Source organism: Spodoptera frugiperda, chromosome 15 (assembly GCF_023101765.2).
Source record: "Spodoptera frugiperda isolate SF20-4 chromosome 15, AGI-APGP_CSIRO_Sfru_2.0, whole genome shotgun sequence".
Classification (NCBI taxonomy): domain Eukaryota; kingdom Metazoa; phylum Arthropoda; class Insecta; order Lepidoptera; family Noctuidae; genus Spodoptera; species Spodoptera frugiperda.
This window is the reverse complement of record NC_064226.1, coordinates 11,546,233-11,567,545: the sequence shown is the minus strand read 5'-3', so window position 1 is coordinate 11,567,545 and position 21,313 is coordinate 11,546,233. Positions and strand designations below refer to the sequence as shown.

The following is a 21,313-nucleotide window of genomic DNA, read 5'->3' as shown; positions in this document are numbered from 1 at the left end:
GATGGCCATTGGTCATCGTGTCATTTTTACTTCTTGTTGATTACTAACTCCTTAATAATTTCTTGCCAAAGGACAAATCTACCGCTATTTTCATTCAATACTATCCTAGTTCTTCTTACCAAACTCGAGATGATAATTTAATTTTAGAGGAGATTACGGTAATTTGAACACCTGTACGAAAGAAATAAAATGTAAAAATATTTATTACATATAAAAAAACATAGAGTACATTCGTGTATTTAATAAATGCAAAACACAAAGATTTGTATACAATCTTAAGCATTAGAAGAAATCCAAGATGTGTATCTACTAACGCGAACGTTGACTCCAGGAAAATCAGGTAAGCCGCATTCAAACCCGAAAGAGTAGACGCCGACAAGGACATCGTTGTGGAAGAGAGGACCGCCATCATCACCGCGGCACTGACCACGACCACCGGTCGGCCAACCAGCGCACAACATTTCGCCGGTAATAGTCATTCCTTGACCAGCATAGTTATAGCTACAAGTGTCATGGTTAATAAGCACGAGCACAACGTGAAGGAGCTGCGCAGACCCAGCATTAGAACCATACTGAAATGAAAACATCAAACTTTAAGCTTGAAACCAACCAATGAAAATTAATGATAAAACATTTTAAAATAATTACGTAAGTGTCACCCCATCCAGCAGCCACGACAAAATCGTTTTCAGGAATAACGTAGTTAACGCCAGCGATGGGAGCATTGCGCACATTATGGTTGAAGGAGAATGTTGAAGCAGAGCGCAGGATAGCTAGGTTATTTTCCATAGTTTGATAGTTGAATCCGCCGTGAACGATGTTAGCGTTGACGTTGTGAACGATACCACCACTGTTGGACCAGGTGGCCCCAACACGAATGCGCCATCTACCGGCTTCATCAGCACTGTGCAAAGTAGAAAATCAAATAAAGTATGTAACGTAACATTATCAGCCTATAAATGCCAACTGTTGAACAAAGTCCTCTTCTCACATAGAGAAGGTTTATACATTAATCACCACGCTTGCTCAAGATGGGTTGATGATATTAAATGTTTATTTAAAGTTTGTAATAATGACTCGTACTCGTCATATTAATTCTTGCCAGGTTCTGAATCCTCTCCCCTAAACCCTCATGCATGAGAAGCTTTAGCTTTAGCCTCCAGCCTCCTGGATTATAAATGAACTAACTTGTAACATAAGATAGTTGACTTACTATACGCAGTGAGCAGCGGTAAGGACGGCACGGTTGTTGATGATGGTGCCAGCACAAGTTTGAACGTATGTACTCCAATTCCATGTGAATAAGAGTGAGGCGATGCTAGGATAAGAAGGACTAAAATTAGGCGGCACAGAACCGCCGACTATTCTTTGGGGATTAGAAGGGACGGCTGAAATTAAATATGATATACAAATAAATAGGTTAGTATTATGTAGATAATATGTACTCATTGATTGTTAAATTGACGGCCAAGTAAAGCGCAGTGGCTTAATCTAAATAAAGATCGAAATAAACAAGAAATAGTTTGATAAAAAATTTACAAAATAGACGGCACACGTATCTTATTAGTTGTAAGAGTAAAAGTAATTGACGTTTAATAGAAAACAATAATACTTTTACTTATCTCATCACTAGATATTAGTAAAAATATGCTATTAGCCTTGAAAATCGCTGAAATATGCAAATGCATATGCAAATATGCAAATGCATATTATCCGGTCTCTAGTTATAAGATATTATCAAAAGCATACCTGTAACAGCCGCTAAGTAGAGAGCTAGTAGAACAAAGACGCGCATGTTGTAGACTGCAGTGCACCAGTGTGCAACATTATTGTGATTGCAGGTATTTATAGGGAAAAAAAAAACTTTGAACTGTTAATCAAAAACACTAAAAAGTCCCTTCTGTTCGTTATCACAGGAATTTGCATTATTAATCGGAAAAGGGATTGCATTAAATCTGATAGGATGATAATGTCATAATCTTGCGATAGGTATATGTATCATTCATCATCATCAACAACAGACACATAGCATAATATTATGGTACAAGAGGGCACCGAAAATTTTAGCAGGTAGAGCACAGACAGACTTCGTGTAGGATCGGAATTAGTGAATCCAGTTTCCATGCATAAAAGCCGTCACAGCCCTAGCTATAATACATATAAATATATCATAGTATAGCAAACCCGGCACCATGACCCAAATGTTTTTATATAGACGAGAAGGCGTATAACTACCAGAATAGGAAATGGAATGAACTCATTTTTGGAATGAGTGATAAATATTAATAATATAAGATAAAAAATATGTGATAATATTATTAGTTATCTATATTTATTTACGGTTATTACATTATCGAAAAACAACAGCAACATCAAAAACGACAAAAACTAGTTAATCCGCATTTGATAAACACGCCGTAAAGTATATTTGTACCCTTAGTACGAGTTTGCTTTACCTAAAGTAATCAAAACGAGAGCGCGTTCGGCGCTCTGATTGGTTGGTTTATTCGAGCCGGCCAATCAGAGCGCCGAACACGCTCTCGTTTCGAATACTTTAAACGTAAATCAAACTCGTACTAAGGGTACTAATTACCCTTGTTGTAATGGGAACAAAATAGATACTTCTTTTATTATATTTATATTATTTTATTAATTTTAATAAAACTTACAGCTAATATATCTTTTAGTTATTTGATTATATGTATGTTGATGAAAGCCAATTATGACCTAAAATATAAACAATTATTCTAATTATACAGGGCGTTTGGTGCATGAAACGACACATTTTTGTTCAGAGATTTAAGGTGTCATTATATTTTATCCATAATAAACCCAACGTCCCAAATATCACGGTTGGTTACATATGATTTTTTTATTGAAATATACCCAACATATAGCAATTTAATTTATTTTAAAAATTTATTATTTCATTTAAAAAATAATAATAATATAAATGTCCTTTATTGACAATATATTTATAAATATACTTCATTTTAGAATATTTCTATTTGATATTATTTTAATACTATGTATTTAACATACCATTTCATACCAATTTCATACAAAAGTTTCGGTTTCGACATTTTCATAATAGTTTCACTAGTTATCAAATACTGAATTATGAATTAGCGATAATCCAAGCGGTGTAACGGGATACGCGAGTGTTGACTCTAGGGAAAAAGGCTTGACCGCATCCGATACCGAAAGAGCAGACACCAACAACAATGTTGTTGTGGTAGAGAGGACCACCAGAGTCACCATGGCACTGGTCGCGACTACCGGTGGGCCAACCGGAGCACAACATGTTGTCGGTGATAACAACACCGCGGGTAGCGTAGTTGATTCTGCAAGTATTTTGGTTGATGGTCTGCACTTGGACGTGACGAAGCTGTTCAGAGCCAGCATGTGAACCAAACTGAAATAAATAAGTCAATTATTAATTTTCAAATCAACTAGGATACAACAAACATTACACATAAATCAAAAAGATACTTACGTAAGTGTCTCCCCATCCGACAGCCCAGACGAGACTGTGGTCGGCGAGCAAGTAGTTAGGACCGGCGATAGAAGCAACACGGACATTATCGTTGTTAGCGAAGACGGAGGAGGAACGGAGTATAGCGATATCGTTGTCTAGAGTTCTAAAGCTAAATGCATTGTGAACGATGTTATGGGCAACGTTGTAAACGTTACCACCGGTGTGGGCCATGGAGGAGCCGACACGGATGCGCCAACTATTGGGTGCGTCGCCACTGGAAAAACATTCATTTTATAGAAAAAGAAAACACATTATAAAAGTAAACAAAAACGTAGAAGTTTTACTTACTAAGTGCAGTGGGCAGCTGTAAGGATGGTATTGGTGTTCAAGATGATACCTCCACAGGCGTGCGCGTAATGATTCAAGTTCCATGAATACAGGAGAGCGGCGATGCTAGGGTACTGATTAATATTAGCCAGGTCACCGCCAACAATCCTTTGATGATTTGTGGGGACGGCTGAAATAAAATAATATTATGGTGTAATATTTATTGATTTTAGACCTGATTGCAGTCATAACAATACAATGTGCAATGTATCCCAAAGTCTTTCTCAAATGGTGTTACTTATTAAAAATATTTCACTTATATGAAAATCTATTTGACTAATGAAAAGCACATCAATTCTTTGTTTTGTTTATATTAGGTTAGTAATACAATAATAATGATAAGTGTGTACCTGCAACAGCCGCGAAGCAAAGCCATATCAGAGCCAAGACACGCATGTTGTGGATTGTAGTAAACAAATGTGTTATATTACTGTAATTACTGATATTTATACTCGGAATTTGTATTAGTGAATGATAGGAAAAAAGATTAAAAGACACCAATATTTTATGTTTTATTTTCCTGTGTCTAAATATATTGTTGGAAATAATCGCTTACGATTTACGATACGTTATCTTTCGCGGCTCAAATGTGTCGTGTGGGGCTTTGTTTTTTTTATTTTAAAGTTAGTCAAACTTGCTTTTTATTTGCCTCAAAAAAGTAGACACAATACATAATCACACTGTCACATATAATATTAGAAATGTTTGTTTGTCAATTACGCTGAAACTACTGAACGTATTTTGATGCAATTTGGTACACAGAAGGATATGAGATAATCACCTCATGGGTGATAAGATACTTTTTGTTCCAAGAAAACGCGAGTGAAGCTACTAGCAGAAGCTAATATCGTATAATTTTATGATCACGATGATAAGACTGATAATTTATTTGTCTATTTTATTAAGTAATTTACAATTAATATAATCTTTATAACCTGTATATTGATCCACTTTTGGACATTACATACACAATATTAATAAGGTAAGGTTTTCTGGTATTGTTTTTTTATTTATTTACACTTTTGTCAATAAATTGTGTAAATGAATAACTGTCATAAGTTGCTAGAATAATTAGAATTAAAATATTATAACGGCTTTTAGATTCAATGAAAAGCGGTAGTCGGCCATGCTATGCAAATTCTCAGTGGACTACTGTTTAACAGTCGTACGGTAAGAATTTGTATATATCTTAACTCGCGTATGCTTATCAGACTGTATAGCTTGTCGATTAATTATTATTTGTACTAAACGCCATCTATTGGACTTTGTTGGAACTATTTGGATACAAAAAGATAATCTTCAATACTTTATTCAGGAAGCACTTGTGACCAACGTGGCCTAAATGTTATTGCATGAATTTGTGACAAACTAAAAGAATAAAATATGATAGAGAGGTTTGTTATGAGAGAGAGAGTTGAGATGGAAAAAAAAATAAAAAAAAACATTTGACTAAATGAGTAAATTTAAACATAAAATGGTAAAGGTAGACAAATGAAAAGGAAGTTTAGGTAAGAAACGATATGAATGACTTGACTCTATGTAACTTGAGATAGCCTTAGAAAGATGAAAAAACATTCTCTGCTTGTCACTATCAACAAGGTTTATCAAAGATATTTAAGTCCTGACCATCAGAACGATGAAACTAAGGGTGTTAACAGGATTTTAATTAATCACTCAGACAGTAAAAAGGTTTAGGGTTTGTTTGAACAAAATCTTAGTAATTAAACGTTAAAAATAATAGTTGGCTACCTCATATATTTGGGGCATACAACAGAAGTCAAGTTTTATTAGTATCAATGTATCGTCGTAAGTTATTGAATTCAGAAAATAATGTCCCTTACTCTGTGATAATTCAACATGTTTACTTAATTTAGGTACTAGATAGGTATTTAAAAAATGGAAGTAATATCAAAGAAAATCAAGATGAATGTGTTTCAATAACTTTATTTAGCCTTAATTAATGCGGTCTCCAGAAAACTAAGAATACTAGTTTTATGCGTTGGCGGAAATCCAGGAAGTGAAGCGGGATACACGAGCGTTGACACCAGAGAATTGAGCCAGAGCACATCCTTCACCGAAAGAGCAGACACCAACAACAATGTTGTTGTGGTAGAGGGGACCACCAGAGTCACCCTGGCACTGGTCGCGACCACCGGTGGGCCAACCGGAGCACAACATGTTGTCGGTGATGGTGAAGACAGTGTTGGCGTATTGGTTTCTGCAATGGTTCTGGTTGATGATGACAACCTGGACATGACGGAGCTGCTCGGAGCCAGCGTTTGCTCCAGCCTGAAATAATAAAGAATTAATATGAAATTGTTTTCTATAACTGCTGCCTAGAGTGCTTCACTGACAAACAAAAATATGTCTCATAAAATGAAGAGAAAAAATTGGCTTTTAATAAAAAAAAATATATATTTTGACTTACGTAAGTGTCACCCCATCCAGCAGCCCAGGCAGCCTGGTTATCACCAGGGTAGTAGTTGGCACCAGCGATGGAAGCAGCGCGGACATTGTTGTTGAAGGAGAAGGTGGAGGCGGAGCGAAGGATAGCGATGTCGTTGTTGTAACGACCTCCTTGATTGTATTGAGGGTGAACAATGTTCTGGGCAACGTTGTGAACGACACCACCGCTGTTGGCCCAGGTGGAGCCTACGCGAATACGCCATCTGCCTGGGGCATCACCGCTGCAAAGGATTTTTTTATAATTGACTATATGGATAATATTCTTCCTCTGAATGCTTTACAAATTGTTCTTCAATTAAATCTAATTATTATCTAATTCACAGTTTCAAAATACATACATTGTGCAGTGAGCAGCAGTAAGGATGGAGCGGTTGTTGAGGATGGTACCACCGCATGCCTGCCAGTAGCTGACCCAGTTCCACGAGTACAGCAGAGAAGCAATGCTAGGATACCGGTCGATGGTGGTCACCGATCCTCCCACAATCCTTTGGGAGCTGGATGGGACAGCTGAAAACATATTGGCATTTTTATTACTATTTTCGTTCTATTGATTAACTAAATAATGCTCAGTATTGCAACGAGGAGTGTATTTTACTCTTTAATAACTTTTAAAATAGATGTATAGCACGCGTCACTAAATACGAGAGTAAAGAATAAATGCAAAAAAAATGCAGCAAAATTGTAACACATCCCAGTCCTTTTATTTTTGACGGGGGCAAATCATCCAATGACTTCTCCCGCCTTGGGCGAGGCGAGAGGGAGTGTCAGACTCTTACTGACTAAAAACCACCCCGTTCCTTCTCCCACTTTTCGAGCTGGAGCCCCGGTAAACCCGCTAGGTAGTCCGCAGCACCGGATCAGGCATCAACCCTACTGGGCCCCATCTGTGGTGGTCTGATGGCTCTTTGAGACGCGCGCGGTACGCGACGCGCTGCTCGCACGGGTCTGGTGCTGTTCGGGCGGTGAGCTGCCCTTGCTCGCCGTCCGCAGGCCCGCACTTACGGTGGCCGGAGATCGTCCCGCGATCCCGACGCCCGAAGTGTCTCTCGAGACGGCTGGGGCATGAGGAGGTTTGTTCTCTCACGCGCCCCGCCTCCTCCTTAGCTAACATGACTGCTTTGCAGAAAGAGGAGACGGCATCCCAGTCCCTCTCGCTCCGCACTATGGCCTGAACCAGTGCCGAGCGCGAGAGGTCGCCGTCGCCGACCACATTCTTGAGGACTTGGCGGTGCTCAGCCCACTCAGGGCACACCGCCACCGTATGTTCTACCGTGTCCTCCGGGCGGTCCTCGCAGTAACATATCCTAGTCCTAGGATAACGACTATTCGACGCCAACTAGAGGCAAGGGTCTTTGGGCAGCACGTCGGCAAGCCAATTGTTAGTAATTGCTACACTGCTTTTATACATTGGAATCAAAATTTGGATTTTTAATAAAAAAACTTCACATACCTGCTACTGCAGCTAGGCACAACGCCAGGATAGCCAAGACACGCATGTTGTTAATTCGTTGACAAGACAATGATGTTCGATTAAGATATTCCGATATTTATATCAACGCAAATAGATAATTTTACCCCCACGTATCATTTTTTATCAATAGTTTATAATCTAATTCAGTAAATACCTAATTAAAGAAGATATTACATTCACATTTTGAAGTACATACGTAATAGTTTTGTAGCCTTTACATGTTACTGTTACCTTCAATGATTACTAGTTAAATACAATATTAGAATGTTCTATTTGGTCTCCTCAAAATAGTAAAAATTCATCATCATCATATCCTTTCTGAATAAGAATCCATAGAATACGTTAGTAGATAAATGCTACTACTCTATAAAATACTTCTTATTGGACAAACAGTGGTCAAACAGTCCCACGTAACAAGCTCACTCCCTATTGCGTGGGACTTATAACACAAATGGTGAAAAGTGGATGTACATTGTATAGCGGCATCACGTGTCGTAATGAGCAACTCTGCCTACCCCTTCGGGGATAAAAGGCGTGACGTTGCGTTGGATAAACAGTGCTATAGAATATAGGCTCGTTCTGTCATGATGCGCACAGTCTGTTTTGATGTGGAGCTATTTTGTGTGATTTTTCATGTGAAATATACTCCTACGTGACTATTGCATGTCCAAAGGGCGGGATATGGCTGACCTATATCATGTACAAACCTGTAATCCACAATAAAGAATTTTGGGATTTGATTGAGTTTACTTTATTTTACACAGATGGCAAGTTGTGTTTAATGCACGATTAGTTTAACTATTTTTTTTTCTATTATGTAACCAAATTAATTCTCATAAATGCTATGTATCTGGATAATATGTAGACCTCTTAATATCATCGTTTTTGTTATCTATTCGGGTACATCGTTTATCCAATTGCGGTAATAAATAGATATGAGGGGAGAAACCCATTTAAGTTCGTGGGTCTGAATTTGGAAAATCCTAAAAACCTGAAATTCCATCAATAGTAATCGATTAGAGTCCAAATCTATCCGCTATGCTTCATTTGTCAGTCATTGAGCGTTTTGAGTGTTCATCTCCTGCGGAAGAGTATATTTTTATGAATTTTAACATTAGACTGCCATATAGAAATAAAAAGTGCGTAGTAGTGCAAATTTCACGGTTCAAAAATTACGGATAGCCGCGTACATTAAAAGAGAAAAGATCTACTAGGTTTGAGTCTCTTCATCATAAGCAGCGTGAGCCGACGCGGTGGTGTCGCGGAGCCTACTGCCTTAGTGGTTTTTTAGTTAATTTACTATATCTCACCATAGTTATTATAAAAATAGTGCAATTTTTTGTTTAATTTAATAAAATAAAATAACATGGTTTTATACAAACTGATTATTCTGATCTGGTGCATTTTTAACATCTGCAGAGTCTAAAGTTGTGTTGTGATTAAGTAGGAATCGTTCTTACTCAAAAATGTACGTAAAATGTGCATTTTTATTTACTTTCTAATTAATTCTAATTTGGGTCTACAAAATACTGTGAAAAAATGATATGTGGCTTGATTGCGATGGTAACTTACGTACGTCATTTTATATAATTATTTGAATAATTATAATATCGACTGTCTTGTAAGCAAGTGGGTTTGGAAAATTCGTGTGCAATTCGAAAAAAGTGTTATTGGATTTCCTGTATTCTGAAATTTACAGAATTGGCGCAGACCTAAATTGTGTCTGGCTATATGCTTGTTTCCTAAAAAATAGGTATGGGTCTTACTGGGCTATAATTTAACAATTTTTTTTTTATAATATAAGCCGGTAAACGAGTAGACGGATCACCTGTCGCCGCCGCCCAACGACACTTGAAACCCCAAAGGCGTTACAAGTGCGTTGCCGGCTTTTTGGGGGTTAGGAATTTAAGGGTTGTTGGGAAATCGGGGATTGAGAATATTGGGAAGGGGGCTAATTGAGCCTCCACTAACCTCACTCACACAACGAAACAGAACGCAAGCGGTATATTACATTAGTGCCAAAGCATGGCTCTCCCACACTTAAATATATTTTTTTATATAATGTGATAGGGGTTGGACTTCTAACCCCTCTAAGGCTGAGTACTACATCTAATTTTATCGACAAAATAATAATATGGGGGGTTGAACCCCCAATTGAAAATATTAAAAATTAGCGATTTTTCGTTAAAAATTATTCAGAAATGATTTTTTTCTCACCCAAAACATTATCAAACATATGAAAAAAGTAATGAATTAGTTAGCCAAGGTTATTAGCTACCGTTTGTCGTTTGTTTTGTTTCTACGACGCATACAACCTTTGAATAATTTTTAGGGGGACGGGGTTCAACACCCCTATCACATTGTATTAATAACGAAATGGATGTCTTCTTATTGCCTTGATTTTGTAAGCACTTCAAAGTAAAACTCATTTTAACTAAAACATTTATTATAAATTAATAAAAAATCCCGTTAAGTATTTTTTGCATAAACTAATGATTGATTTTCTTTTGTTCCAGGTATGTGAACCCAAAAATAATTAAGTAAGTAGTAAACATAGCCTCAGCCTTTTCAAGGAATTCTTTGTTATTTCTTTATCTTCACAGTCCTTCTAAAGTAGAGGAAAGCTTCAGTACGTATTGTCATTCTTTTCAAACTCCGTTTTAGTGCATCTATGGAGCGGACAATTACCATTTCATATTTATTTACATAGCTAACTACTCCTACACGATTTCACCCAGTAATGTTTTATAGCCCATATATCCGTCATAGATAAATGGCCTATGCAACATATAGATATTTTTTTAATCAAACCAGTAGTTATTTATCCTGAATACATTTGGTTTGGTTTTGGTACTCGAGCCCCTCACAAGAAACATCTTCAAACAAATTTTTACAGGCTGATAAATAATTTGTTATAAAATATTTTTTCATGAGATAAGCCCATCAAACGACCAGACGGATCTACTGACAGACACCCGAAACACCAGACGCGTTACTAGTGCATTGCCGACCTTTTAGGGGGGGTTAGAAATTTTAAGATTGGATATTATAATAAATGGCGAGTTTTTGATAATATTTTTTTTTAATATGGCAGTAATGACTGTTCAAGTAAATCCCTTTGACTGATGCATTGTTGGTAGGTATTTAGTTAATGATCTCACTAAAGAAGTTAGTTCACGATAAATCATAAAAACTTAATAACATTAGATCTGGTATGTAGACTTCTTCAAATGATTCGATTTTTAATATTTCCTAAAAATTACAAATTACTTTAATCAAATTAATCAAAATTGGTTTTCTCAATTTAAATGTTTTTTTTTTCATTTGTATCTGGAATTTCCACACAGACATAGTAAGCTGAAATCATCATATCACTATTACATGGGACTTATAACACAAATGGTGAAAAGTGGGTGTGTAGCGGCAATACGTGTCGTAATGAGCACCTCTGCCTACCCCATCGGGGATAAAAGGCGTGACGTTGCTTTTTATAATCTATCTACATTGAAAGTGAAACTGTACATTGAATATTCTTTTAAAAGAATATTTGGGTGTGATCTGCAGTGGAAATTGATGCCATAGATATAGTTTTTAGAATTTTTGTCTGTTTGTCTGTATGTATGTACGGACTAAACTCAATAAGGGTTCCGATTTTCGCCATTTGGCTACGGAATCCTAAAAGTACTACATTAATTTACTTGAATTGGAACTTAAAACGGGATATTTACCATGTTTTCAATTTTAATGACTTTCCGATATTTCGGCACTGTTGCAAACGCCATGGTCACGGATCAGTTTATCCGTGAATGTGTCCGTGAGTCAGTCTAGTGTCAGTGACCATGTCAGTTTAAAAAAAAACTTCATGTCTGAATATTACTAAAAAGTCGGGTCACTATTTATAAGGTATAAATTATTACTGTGATCGCGAGAAATCTATCCAAAGTCACTATTCCACGCGGACGAAGTCGCACAGCTAATATTAAAATGTTATTAGAAAACCCATTTTTCCATTTTTCATTAAATGTGAAAGTTGACTAACGAAAACTTATACTTCAAATTATAACATTAAATTGTGGGAGAGCCATGCTTCGGCACGAATGGGCCAGCTCGATCAAAGTGAAACCACCGCCTCACAGAAAACCGTGAGACAACGCTTGCGTTATGTTTCGTAGTGAGTGAGTCTACCGGAGGCCCAATTACCCTTCTTCCCAATCGCTGATTCTCCAACAACCCTTAAATTCCTAACCCCAAAAGGCCGGGACTAGCTTTTCGATTATTTGATAAGTTAAAGATTTTACTTTAGAATAGTGCAGAAAACTCTATTTTACTAAGTATTATTTTCTATATACAATTTCCAAATTGATATTTACAATAATTTGCGACATAGGTAATCATAAAAACCATCAAAATTGATTGAATAATAAAATTTATTGTGTACATAAAAAAGGAATCTTAGGCTAAATATCAGTCTTATGCATTAGCGGAAATCCAAGAGGTGTAGCGAGACACACGAGCGTTGACACCAGAGTATTGAGCCTGAGCACAGCCAATACCGAAAGAGCAGACACCAACAACGATGCCGTTGTGGTAGAGAGGACCACCAGAGTCACCCTGGCACTGGTCGCGACCACCGTTGGGCCAGCCGGAGCACAACATGTTGTCGGTGATGGTGTAGATAGTGTTGGCGTATTGGTTTCTGCAATGGTTCTGGTTGATGACAACAACCTGGACGTGACGGAGCTGCTCGGAGCCAGCGTTTGCTCCAGCCTGAAATAGTAAAGAATTCATATAAAAAAATTTTCTATAACTGCTGCCTAGAGTGCTTCACTGACAAACAAAAAATATGTTTCATAAAATGGTGAGAAAAAATTGGCTTTTAATAAAAAAAAATAGTTTGACTTACGTAAGTATCACCCCATCCAGCAGCCCAGGCAGCCTGGTTGTCACCAGGGTAGTAGTTGGCACCAGCGATGGATCCAGCCTGAACATTGTTGTTGAAGGAGAAGGTGGAAGCGGAACGGAGGATAGCGATGTCGTTGTTGTAAACTCCCCCTTGATTGTATTGAGGGTGGACGATGTTCTGGGCGACGTTGTAAACGACACCACCGCTGTTGGCCCAGGTGGAGCCAAGACGAATGCGCCATCTGCCTACGGCATCACCGCTGCAAAGAATTTTCGATGATGAACTATATGGATAATATTCTTCCTCTACATGCTTTACAAATTGTTCTTCAATTAAATCCATAACTAATAATCATCTAATTCACAGTTCCAAAATACATACATTGTGCAGTGAGCAGCAGTAAGGATGGAGCGGTTGTTGAGGATGGTACCACCGCATGCCTGCCAGTAGCTAACCCAGTCCCATGTGTACAGCAGAGAAGCAATGCTGGGATACTGGCTGATGGTGGTCACCGATCCTCCCACAATCCTTTGGGAGCTGGATGGGACAGCTGAAAAGAAATTGGTATTTTTATTACTATTTTCGATATTTTTATTAACTAAATAATGCTCAGTATTGGAACGAGTAGTCTTGTTGATTTTTTTTTTACTTTTCAAAATAGATGTAAAGTACGCGTCACTAAATATGTCAGTTAAGTTAAAGATAGGTAAAGCCATATATATTTATTTTTCAAAATGCAGCAAGAATTGTAACGTATCCTAGTCCTAGGACAACAATTATTCGACGCCAACTAGAGACGAGGGTTGTATTTTTGGGCAGTAATTTTTTAAATTCAAGTGGAAGCCAATTGGTAGTCATTACGTTTATACATTGGAATCAAAATCAAAATTTGGATTTTTAATAAAATTACCATCACATACCTGCTACTGCAGCCAGGCACAAGGCCAGGATAGCCAAGACACGCATGTTGTTGTTATTGATTCGTTGAGAACACAATGATGTTCGATTAACATATTCCGATATTTATATCAACGCAAATAGATATTTTTTTCCGTCACGTATATTTTTTTATCAATAGCTTATCATCTAATTCAGTAAATACCTAATTAAAGAAGATTTTACATTCACATTTTGACCTGTGTTTTTTTTCACCTGCTACCGTTACCTTCAACGATTACATCAGCTAAATACATATTAGAATGTTGTATTTGGTCTCCTCAAAATACCAACAGGGGCTGATCTGTTTCTTTGTTTGAGACCTATATGATGTACAAACCTGTAATCCACAATAAAGTATTTAAGGATTTTATTGAGTTTACTTTGTTTTACACAGATGGCAAGTTGTGTTTTTGTATAACGGAAATGAACTGAAAAGTCATGCTGAAATTAACATCTACCATATGCACAATTAGTTTAACATTTTTTTTTTATTATGCAACCAAATGTATTGTATTCTCATAAATGCTAAGTATCTGGATAGTATGTAAACCTCTTAATGTCATCGTTTTTGTTATCATTTCAGTTACAACGTTTATCCAATTGCCTTAATAAACAGATATGAGGGGAGAAACCCATTTAAGTTTGTGGGTGGGAATTTGGAAAATCCTAAAAAACTGAAATTCTATCAATAGTAATCGATTTGTGTCTAAATCTATCCGCTATGCTTCATTTGTCAGTCATTGAGCGTTTCGAGTGTTCATCTTCAGCGGTTGAGTATTTTTTATGAATTTTACTAACATTAGACTTCCATATGGAAATGAAAAGTGCGTAGTAGTGCAAATTACACGGTTCAAAAATTACAGATACCCGCGTACATTAATAGAGAAAAGATCTACTAGGTTTGAGTCTCTTCATCATAAGTATAAGCAGCGTGAGCTAACACGGTGATGTCGCGGAGCCTACTGCCTTAGTGGTTTTTTTTAGTTAATTTACTATGTCTCACCATATTAATTATAAAAACAGTGCAAGTTTTGTCAAATCTATTAAAATAAACTAATATGATTTTATACAACCCGATTATTCTGATCTGGTGCATTTTTAACATCTGCAGAGTCTGGAGTTTGGAATCTAAAGTTGTGTTGTGATTAAATAGGAATCGCTCTTACTCAAAAATGGGTGTTAAATGTGCATTTTTACTTACTTTCTAATTAATTCTAATTTGGGTCTACAAAATACTGTGAAAAAATGATATGTGGCTTGATTGCGATGATGGTGACTAACATACGTCATTTTATATAATTATTTGAATAATTTATAATATCGACTGTCTTGTAAACAAGTAATAGGGGGTTTGGAAAATTCGTGTGCAATTATAAAAAAGTGTTATTGCATTTCCTGTATTCTGTTTACAGAAATGAAGCAGACCTAAATTGTGTCTGGCTATATGCTTGTTTCCTAAAAATAGGTATGGGTCTTACTGGGCTATAATTTAACAAATATTTTTTTACAATATTTTTCATGTTTTTTTTTTAACACGCCGGTAATCGAGCAGACGTATTACCTGATGGTAAGCAATCGCCGCCGCCCATGGACACTTGAAACACCAGATGCGCTACAAGTGCGTTGCCGGCTTTTTGAGAGTTAGGAATTTTAGGGTTGTTGTTCAGGAATCGGGGATGGGGAAGATTGCCGTGGTATCACTCCGGTCGATTCGTGCCGAAGCATGGCGCTCGCACACTTGAATGATATGATATAAGCCGTTAAAAGAGTAGACGGATCACCTGTAAGAAATCTCACCTCAAGTGTCCATGGGCACACTTGAAATACCAAAGGCGTTACAAGTGCGTTGCCCGCTTTTTGGGGGTTAGGCATTTAAGGGGTTGTTGGGAAATCGGGGTTTGAGAATATTGGGAACGCTAACCTCACTCACATAATGAAACAGAACGCAATCGTTATATTCAATTTGTGGCAAAGCATGACTCTCCCACACTTAAATATTTGTTTTTATCTAAATTGACGAAACGGATGTCTTCTTATTGCCTTAATTTTGTAAGCAGTTCCAACTAAAATTCATTCTAACTAAAAAGTGTAAAATAAAGTAAAAATTAAAATTAAATCCCGTTAAGAATTTTTTGCATAAACTAATGATTGATTCTCTTTTTTTCCAGGTATGTGAACTCAAAAATAAGTAAGTTAGTAGTAAACATAGCCTCAGCCTTTTCAAGGAATTCTTTGTTATTTCTTCATCTTCACTGTTTTATTCCACTTTAGAAGGACTGTTGCCATGTTGTCATTCTTTTCAAACTCCGTTTTAAGTGCATCTGAGAAGCGGACAATTACCATTTCATATTTATACACACGATTTCACCCGCTCTGCTCGCCTTCTATTGATTGTAGTGTAATGTTTTATAGCCCATAATATATCCTTCATAGATAAATGGGCTATGCAACATAATTATAGATATTTTTTAATCGAATCAGTAGTTCTAGTGATAAGCGTGTTCAATTAAACAAACTCTTCTGCTTTATAGTATAAAAAAATTAAAGAATGAGATAAGAATATTTTAAGTTTATTGTGTTTTTAATATAGTGCCTTTATTAGTATAAATTATTAAAAAAGGTAAATATCCATAATGTGCAGTTTTTTTTTTTAAGTGACACTTACTTCTCACCTGTTATGTCATAAGTTATATATATAGGAAGTAAGAAGGTATTTAAAAAACACCTACAATATCCAGGATTTTTTTCCGACCGAAACCGAGAATTGAGACAAACATCATTTTCTAAAATGCAGTAAATTTTAGTAGATTTTTAATATACAAATTAAAATCAAAATCATATTTTCAAAATTTTATTTGATGCTACAAAATGGACAGATCTGATCCAATTAACATAGCGATACACACGAGCGTTACCACCAGGGTACCTAATGCCTGTACACACCGAAAGAGCAGACACCAACAACGATGCCGTTGTGTTAGAGAGGACCGCCAGAGTCACCCTGGCACTGGTAGGGACCACCGTGAACTGTGAGGATGGATCGGTTGTTGAGTCAAAGTCAAAATCATTTAATTCATATAGACCAGGAAGGCACTTTTGAACGTCAAAGCAAATATAATAATATTAATAACGTCTGTCTGTCGGTCAGTCCTCTAGTGAAGCTATTTGCTCGTTCCAAAGTGTAGATTCTAATGGAGAAGAACGAGCAAGAAACTCCATAGGTTACTCTTTTTCAATCAAATTCACAATACAATTCTTGGTTACAAGTTGAGGATAATGCCACTGCAAGAAGCTGCTACCCCAGCCGTTAAATAGTTAGTAGTGCAGTAATAGTGAGGTACCGCTCAGTAGTGGTAATTGATTACAATTAAAGATGATTATAGATTTACATAATATTTAATTTTAAAATTCATGTTATGCAACTTGAATACATTTGGTTTGGTTTTGGTACTCGAGCCACTCACGAGAAACATTTTCAAACTATTTTTTACAGGCTGATAATTAAATTGTTATAAAAATATTTTTTTCATGAGATAAGCCCGACAAATGACCAGACTGATCTACTGACAGACACCCGAAACACCAGACGCGTTACTAGTGCATTGCCGACCTTTTATATTCCAGTCATTTGGTAGTTTTACCTGGAAAGTTTTCCGGGAGTTTTGAAAATTGGTGAATTTATAGATTTGGTTATGCTCTTTTCGAATTTCAACTTTGCCACCTCGTAGGAATTTTTTTCTAGTTTAATTTTGTAGATAGATATTTTTTCGGAAAATGCGTCGGAACGGAGATATTAATAAAAAACTGTTTTTAGGCGCCATTTTTTCAATATGGCGGCGCAAGCGGCGGGTGTACGAGGAGGCAAAGTTGAAATTCGAAAAGAGCATACCCAAATCAATATATTCACCAATTTTCAAAACTCCCGGAAAACTTTCCAGGTAACCCCTTTTTTATTTACCAAATGACTGGACTATTAGGGGGGGGCTAGGAATTTTAAGATTGGATATTATAATAAATGGCGAGTATTTGATAATATTTTTTTTAATATGGCAGCAAATCTGTTCAAGTAAACCCCTTTGACTGATGCATTGTTGGTAGGTATTTAGTTAATGACATCACTAAAGAAGGCCATACATATAGTTCACGATAAATCATAAAAACTTAATAACATTACATCTGGTATGTAGACTTCTTTAAATGATTCGAATTTTAATCTTTCCTAAAAAATACAAATTACTTTAATCAAATTAATCAAAATTGATTTTTCTCGATTTAATTATGGCAGATACCACCAGATAATGCTCATGAATGGATTTTTCCATTTGTGTCTGGAATTTCTACACAACGCTGATTCTCCGACAACCCTTAAATTCCTAACCCCCAAAAGGCCGGGACTAGCTTTTCGATTATTTAAGTTAAAGATTTTACTTTAGAATAGTGCAGAAAACTTTATTTTACTAAGTATTATTTTCTACATACAATTTCAAAGTTGATATTTACAATAATTTGGGACATAGGTATCATAAAAACCATAAAAACCATCAAAATTGATTGAATAACAAAATTTATTGTGTACAAAAAAAAAGGAATTTTAGTCTAAATATCAGTCTTATGCATTAGCGGAAATCCAAGAGGTGTAGCGAGACACACGAGCGTTGACACCAGAGTATTGAGCCTGAGCACAACCAATACCGAAAGAGCAGACACCAACAACGATGCCGTTGTGGTAGAGAGGACCACCAGAGTCACCCTGGCACTGGTCGCGACCACCGTTGGGCCAGCCGGAGCACAACATGTTGTCGGTGATGGTGTAGATAGTGTTGGCGTATTGGTTTCTGCAATGGTTCTGGTTGATGACGACAACCTGGACGTGACGGAGCTGCTCGGAGCCAGCGTTTGATCCAGCCTGAAATAGTAAAGAATTCTTATAAAAATATTTTCTATAACTGCTGCCTAGAGTGCTTCACTGACAAACAAAAATATGTTTCATATAATGGCTTTTAATAAAAAAAAAACAAGTTTGACTTACGTAAGTGTCACCCCATCCAGCAGCCCAGGCAGCCTGGTTGTCACCAGGGTAGTAGTTGGCACCAGCGATGGAAGCAGCCTGAACATTGTTGTTGAAGGAGAACGTGGAGGCGGAGCGGAGGATAGCGATGTCATTGTTGTAACGACCTCCTTGATTGTATTGAGGGTGGACGATGTTCTGGGCGACGTTGTGAACGACACCACCGCTGTTGGCCCAGGTGGAGCCTACGCGGATACGCCATCTGCCTGCGGCGTCACCGCTGCAAAGGTTTTTTTATGATGAACTATATGGATAATATTCTTCCTCTACATGCTTTACAAATCTAGACACACGGCAGTGTGTCCGCCAAGTTCGAGCATTGTTCTTCAATTAAATCCATAACTAATTATTATCTAATTAACAGTTCCAAAATACATACATTGTGCAGTGAGCGGCAGTAAGGATGGAGCGGTTGTTGAGGATGGTACCACCGCATGCCTGCCAGTAGCTGCTCCAGTTCCATGTATACAGCAGAGAAGCAATGCTGGGATACTGGCTGATGGTGGTCACCGATCCTCCCACAATCCTTTGGGAGCTGGATGGGACAGCTGAAAAGAAATTGGCATTTTTATTTATTACTATTTTCAATATTTTTATTTACTAAATAATGCTCAGTATTGGAACGAGTAGTCTAGTTGATTTTTTTTTTTTGACTTTTCGAAATAGATGTATAGTACGCGTCACTAAATATGTCAGTGAAGTTAAAGATACGTAAAGACATATATATTATGTATTTTTCAAAATGCAGCAAGAATTGTAACGTATCCTAGTCCTAGGACAACAATTATTCGACGCCAACTAGAGACGAGGATTGTATTTTTGGGCAGTAAATTTTTAAATTCAAGAGGAAGCCAATTGGTAGTTATTGCTTCACTACGTTTATACATTGGAATCAAAATCAAAATTTGGATTTTTATTAAAATTACCATCACATACCTGCTACTGCAGCCAGGCACAAGGCCAGGATAGCCAAGACACGCATGTTGTTGTTATTGATTCGTTGAGAACACAATGATGTTCGATTAACATATTCCGATATTTATATCATCGCAAATAGATATTTTTTTCCGTCACGTATATTTTTTTTATCAATAGCTTATCATCTAATTCAGTAAATACCCAATTAAAGAAGATATTACATTCACATTTTGACCTGTGTTTTTTTTCACCTGCTACCGTTACCTTCAACGATTACATCAGCTAAATACATATTAGAATGTTGTATTTGGTCTCCTCAAAATACCAACAGGGGCTGATCTGTTTCTTTTTTTGAGACCTATATCATGTACAAACCTGTAATCCACAATAAAGAATTTTAGGATTTTATTGAGTTTACATTGTTTTACACAGATGGCAAGTTGTGTTTCTGTATAACGGAAATGAACTGAAAAGTCATGCTGAGATTAACATCTACCATATGCACGATTAGTTTAACTATTTTTTTTTTTATTATGCAACCAAATGTGTTGTATTCTCATAAATGCTAAGTATCTGGATAGTATGTAAACCTTTTAATATCATCGTTTTTGTTATCATTTCAGTTACAACGTTTATCCAATTGCCTTAATTTACAGATATGAGGGGAGAAACCCATTTAAGTTTGTGAGTGTAAAATTGGAAAATCCTAAAAAACTGAAATTCTATCAATAGTAATCGATTTGAGTCTAAATCTATCCTCTATGCTTCATTTGTCAGTCATTGAGCGTTTTGAGTGTTCATCTCCTGCGGAAGAGTATTTTTTATGAATTTTATTTATTTATTTTTTTTTGTTACTATTTCTCACCATAGTTATTATAAAAATAGTGCAAGTTTTGTCTAATCTATTAAAATAAACTAATATGATTTTATACAAACCGATTATTCTGATCTGGTGCATTTTTAACATCTGCAGAGTCTGGAGTTTGGAATCTAAAGTTGTGTTGTGATTAAGTAGGAATCGTTCTTACTCAAAAATGGATGTTAAATGTGCATTTTTATTTACTTTCTAATTAATTCTAATTAGGGTCTACAAAATACTGTGAAAAAAATATATGTGGCTTGATTCTTGATTGCGATAATGGTGACTAACATACGTCATTTTATATAATTATTTGAATAATTATAATATGGACTGTCTTGTAAGCAAGTAATAGGGGGTTTGGAAAATTCGTGTGCAATTCGAAAAACGTGTTATTGCATTTTCTGTATTATGTTTACAGAAATGAAGCAGACCTAATTTGTGTCTGGCTATACGCTTGTTTCCTAAAAAATAGTTTTTTTACAATATTTTTTACGTTTTTTTTTTAAACACGCCGGTAATCGAGCAGACGTATTACCTAATGGTAAGCAATCGCCGCCGCCCATGGACACTTGAAACACCAGAGGCGTTACAAGTGCGTTGCCGGCTTTTTGGGAGTTAGGAATTTTAGGGTTGTTGTTCGGGAATCGGGGATGGGGAAGATTGCCGTGGTATCACTCCGGTCGATTCGTGCCGAAACATGGCTCTCCCACACTTGAATGATATGATATAAGCCGGTAAAAGAGTAGACGGATCACCTGTAAGAAATCTCACCCGCCCATGGACACTTGAAATACCAAAGGCGTTACAAGTACGTTGCCCGC

The 21,313-nt window shown here is 36.6% G+C and overlaps 4 protein-coding genes across 15 annotated transcripts in view; 1 reads left to right on the top strand and 3 right to left on the bottom strand.

Annotated features, from left to right (window-relative positions):
* The window catches only part of LOC118274591 (solute carrier family 12 member 6), a 511,128-nt gene that overhangs the window by 329,254 nt on the left and 160,561 nt on the right, over positions 1-21,313 (top strand). The window lies entirely within an intron of this gene.
* On the bottom strand, positions 186-19,796 carry LOC118274665 (trypsin CFT-1-like). Of its 5 annotated transcripts, XM_050698939.1 has the most exons (5): positions 19,649-19,796; positions 19,092-19,260; positions 18,820-18,932; positions 6,294-6,439; positions 186-572 (listed from the first exon to the last, which is right to left on the bottom strand). In XM_050698939.1, the coding sequence occupies exons 1-5, from the start codon at positions 19,692-19,694 to the stop codon at positions 276-278; spliced, it is 771 nt and encodes a 256-aa protein (XP_050554896.1). In that variant the 5' UTR covers positions 19,695-19,796; the 3' UTR covers positions 186-275. The 5 variants fall into 5 exon arrangements, with proteins under 5 accessions (XP_050554896.1, XP_035448209.2, XP_050554897.1 ...); XM_035592316.2 differs by lacking the exons at positions 6,294-6,439; positions 18,820-18,932; positions 19,092-19,260; positions 19,649-19,796 and adding exons at positions 649-904; positions 1,214-1,388; positions 1,750-1,960; XM_050698940.1 differs by lacking the exons at positions 186-572; positions 18,820-18,932; positions 19,092-19,260 and adding exons at positions 5,794-6,154; positions 6,670-6,838 and having other exon boundaries at positions 6,294-6,552; positions 19,649-19,768.
* LOC118274720 (trypsin CFT-1-like) lies at positions 2,623-4,383 on the bottom strand. Its single transcript, XM_035592404.2, has 4 exons — positions 4,216-4,383; positions 3,827-3,995; positions 3,497-3,752; positions 2,623-3,415 (listed from the first exon to the last, which is right to left on the bottom strand). The coding sequence occupies exons 1-4, from the start codon at positions 4,259-4,261 to the stop codon at positions 3,119-3,121; spliced, it is 768 nt and encodes a 255-aa protein (XP_035448297.2). The 5' UTR covers positions 4,262-4,383; the 3' UTR covers positions 2,623-3,118.
* On the bottom strand, positions 12,212-13,748 carry LOC118274696 (trypsin CFT-1-like). Its single transcript, XM_035592368.2, has 4 exons — positions 13,626-13,748; positions 13,087-13,255; positions 12,706-12,964; positions 12,212-12,569 (listed from the first exon to the last, which is right to left on the bottom strand). Exons 1-4 carry the CDS (start codon positions 13,669-13,671, stop codon positions 12,273-12,275), a joined length of 771 nt encoding a protein of 256 aa, XP_035448261.2. The 5' UTR covers positions 13,672-13,748; the 3' UTR covers positions 12,212-12,272.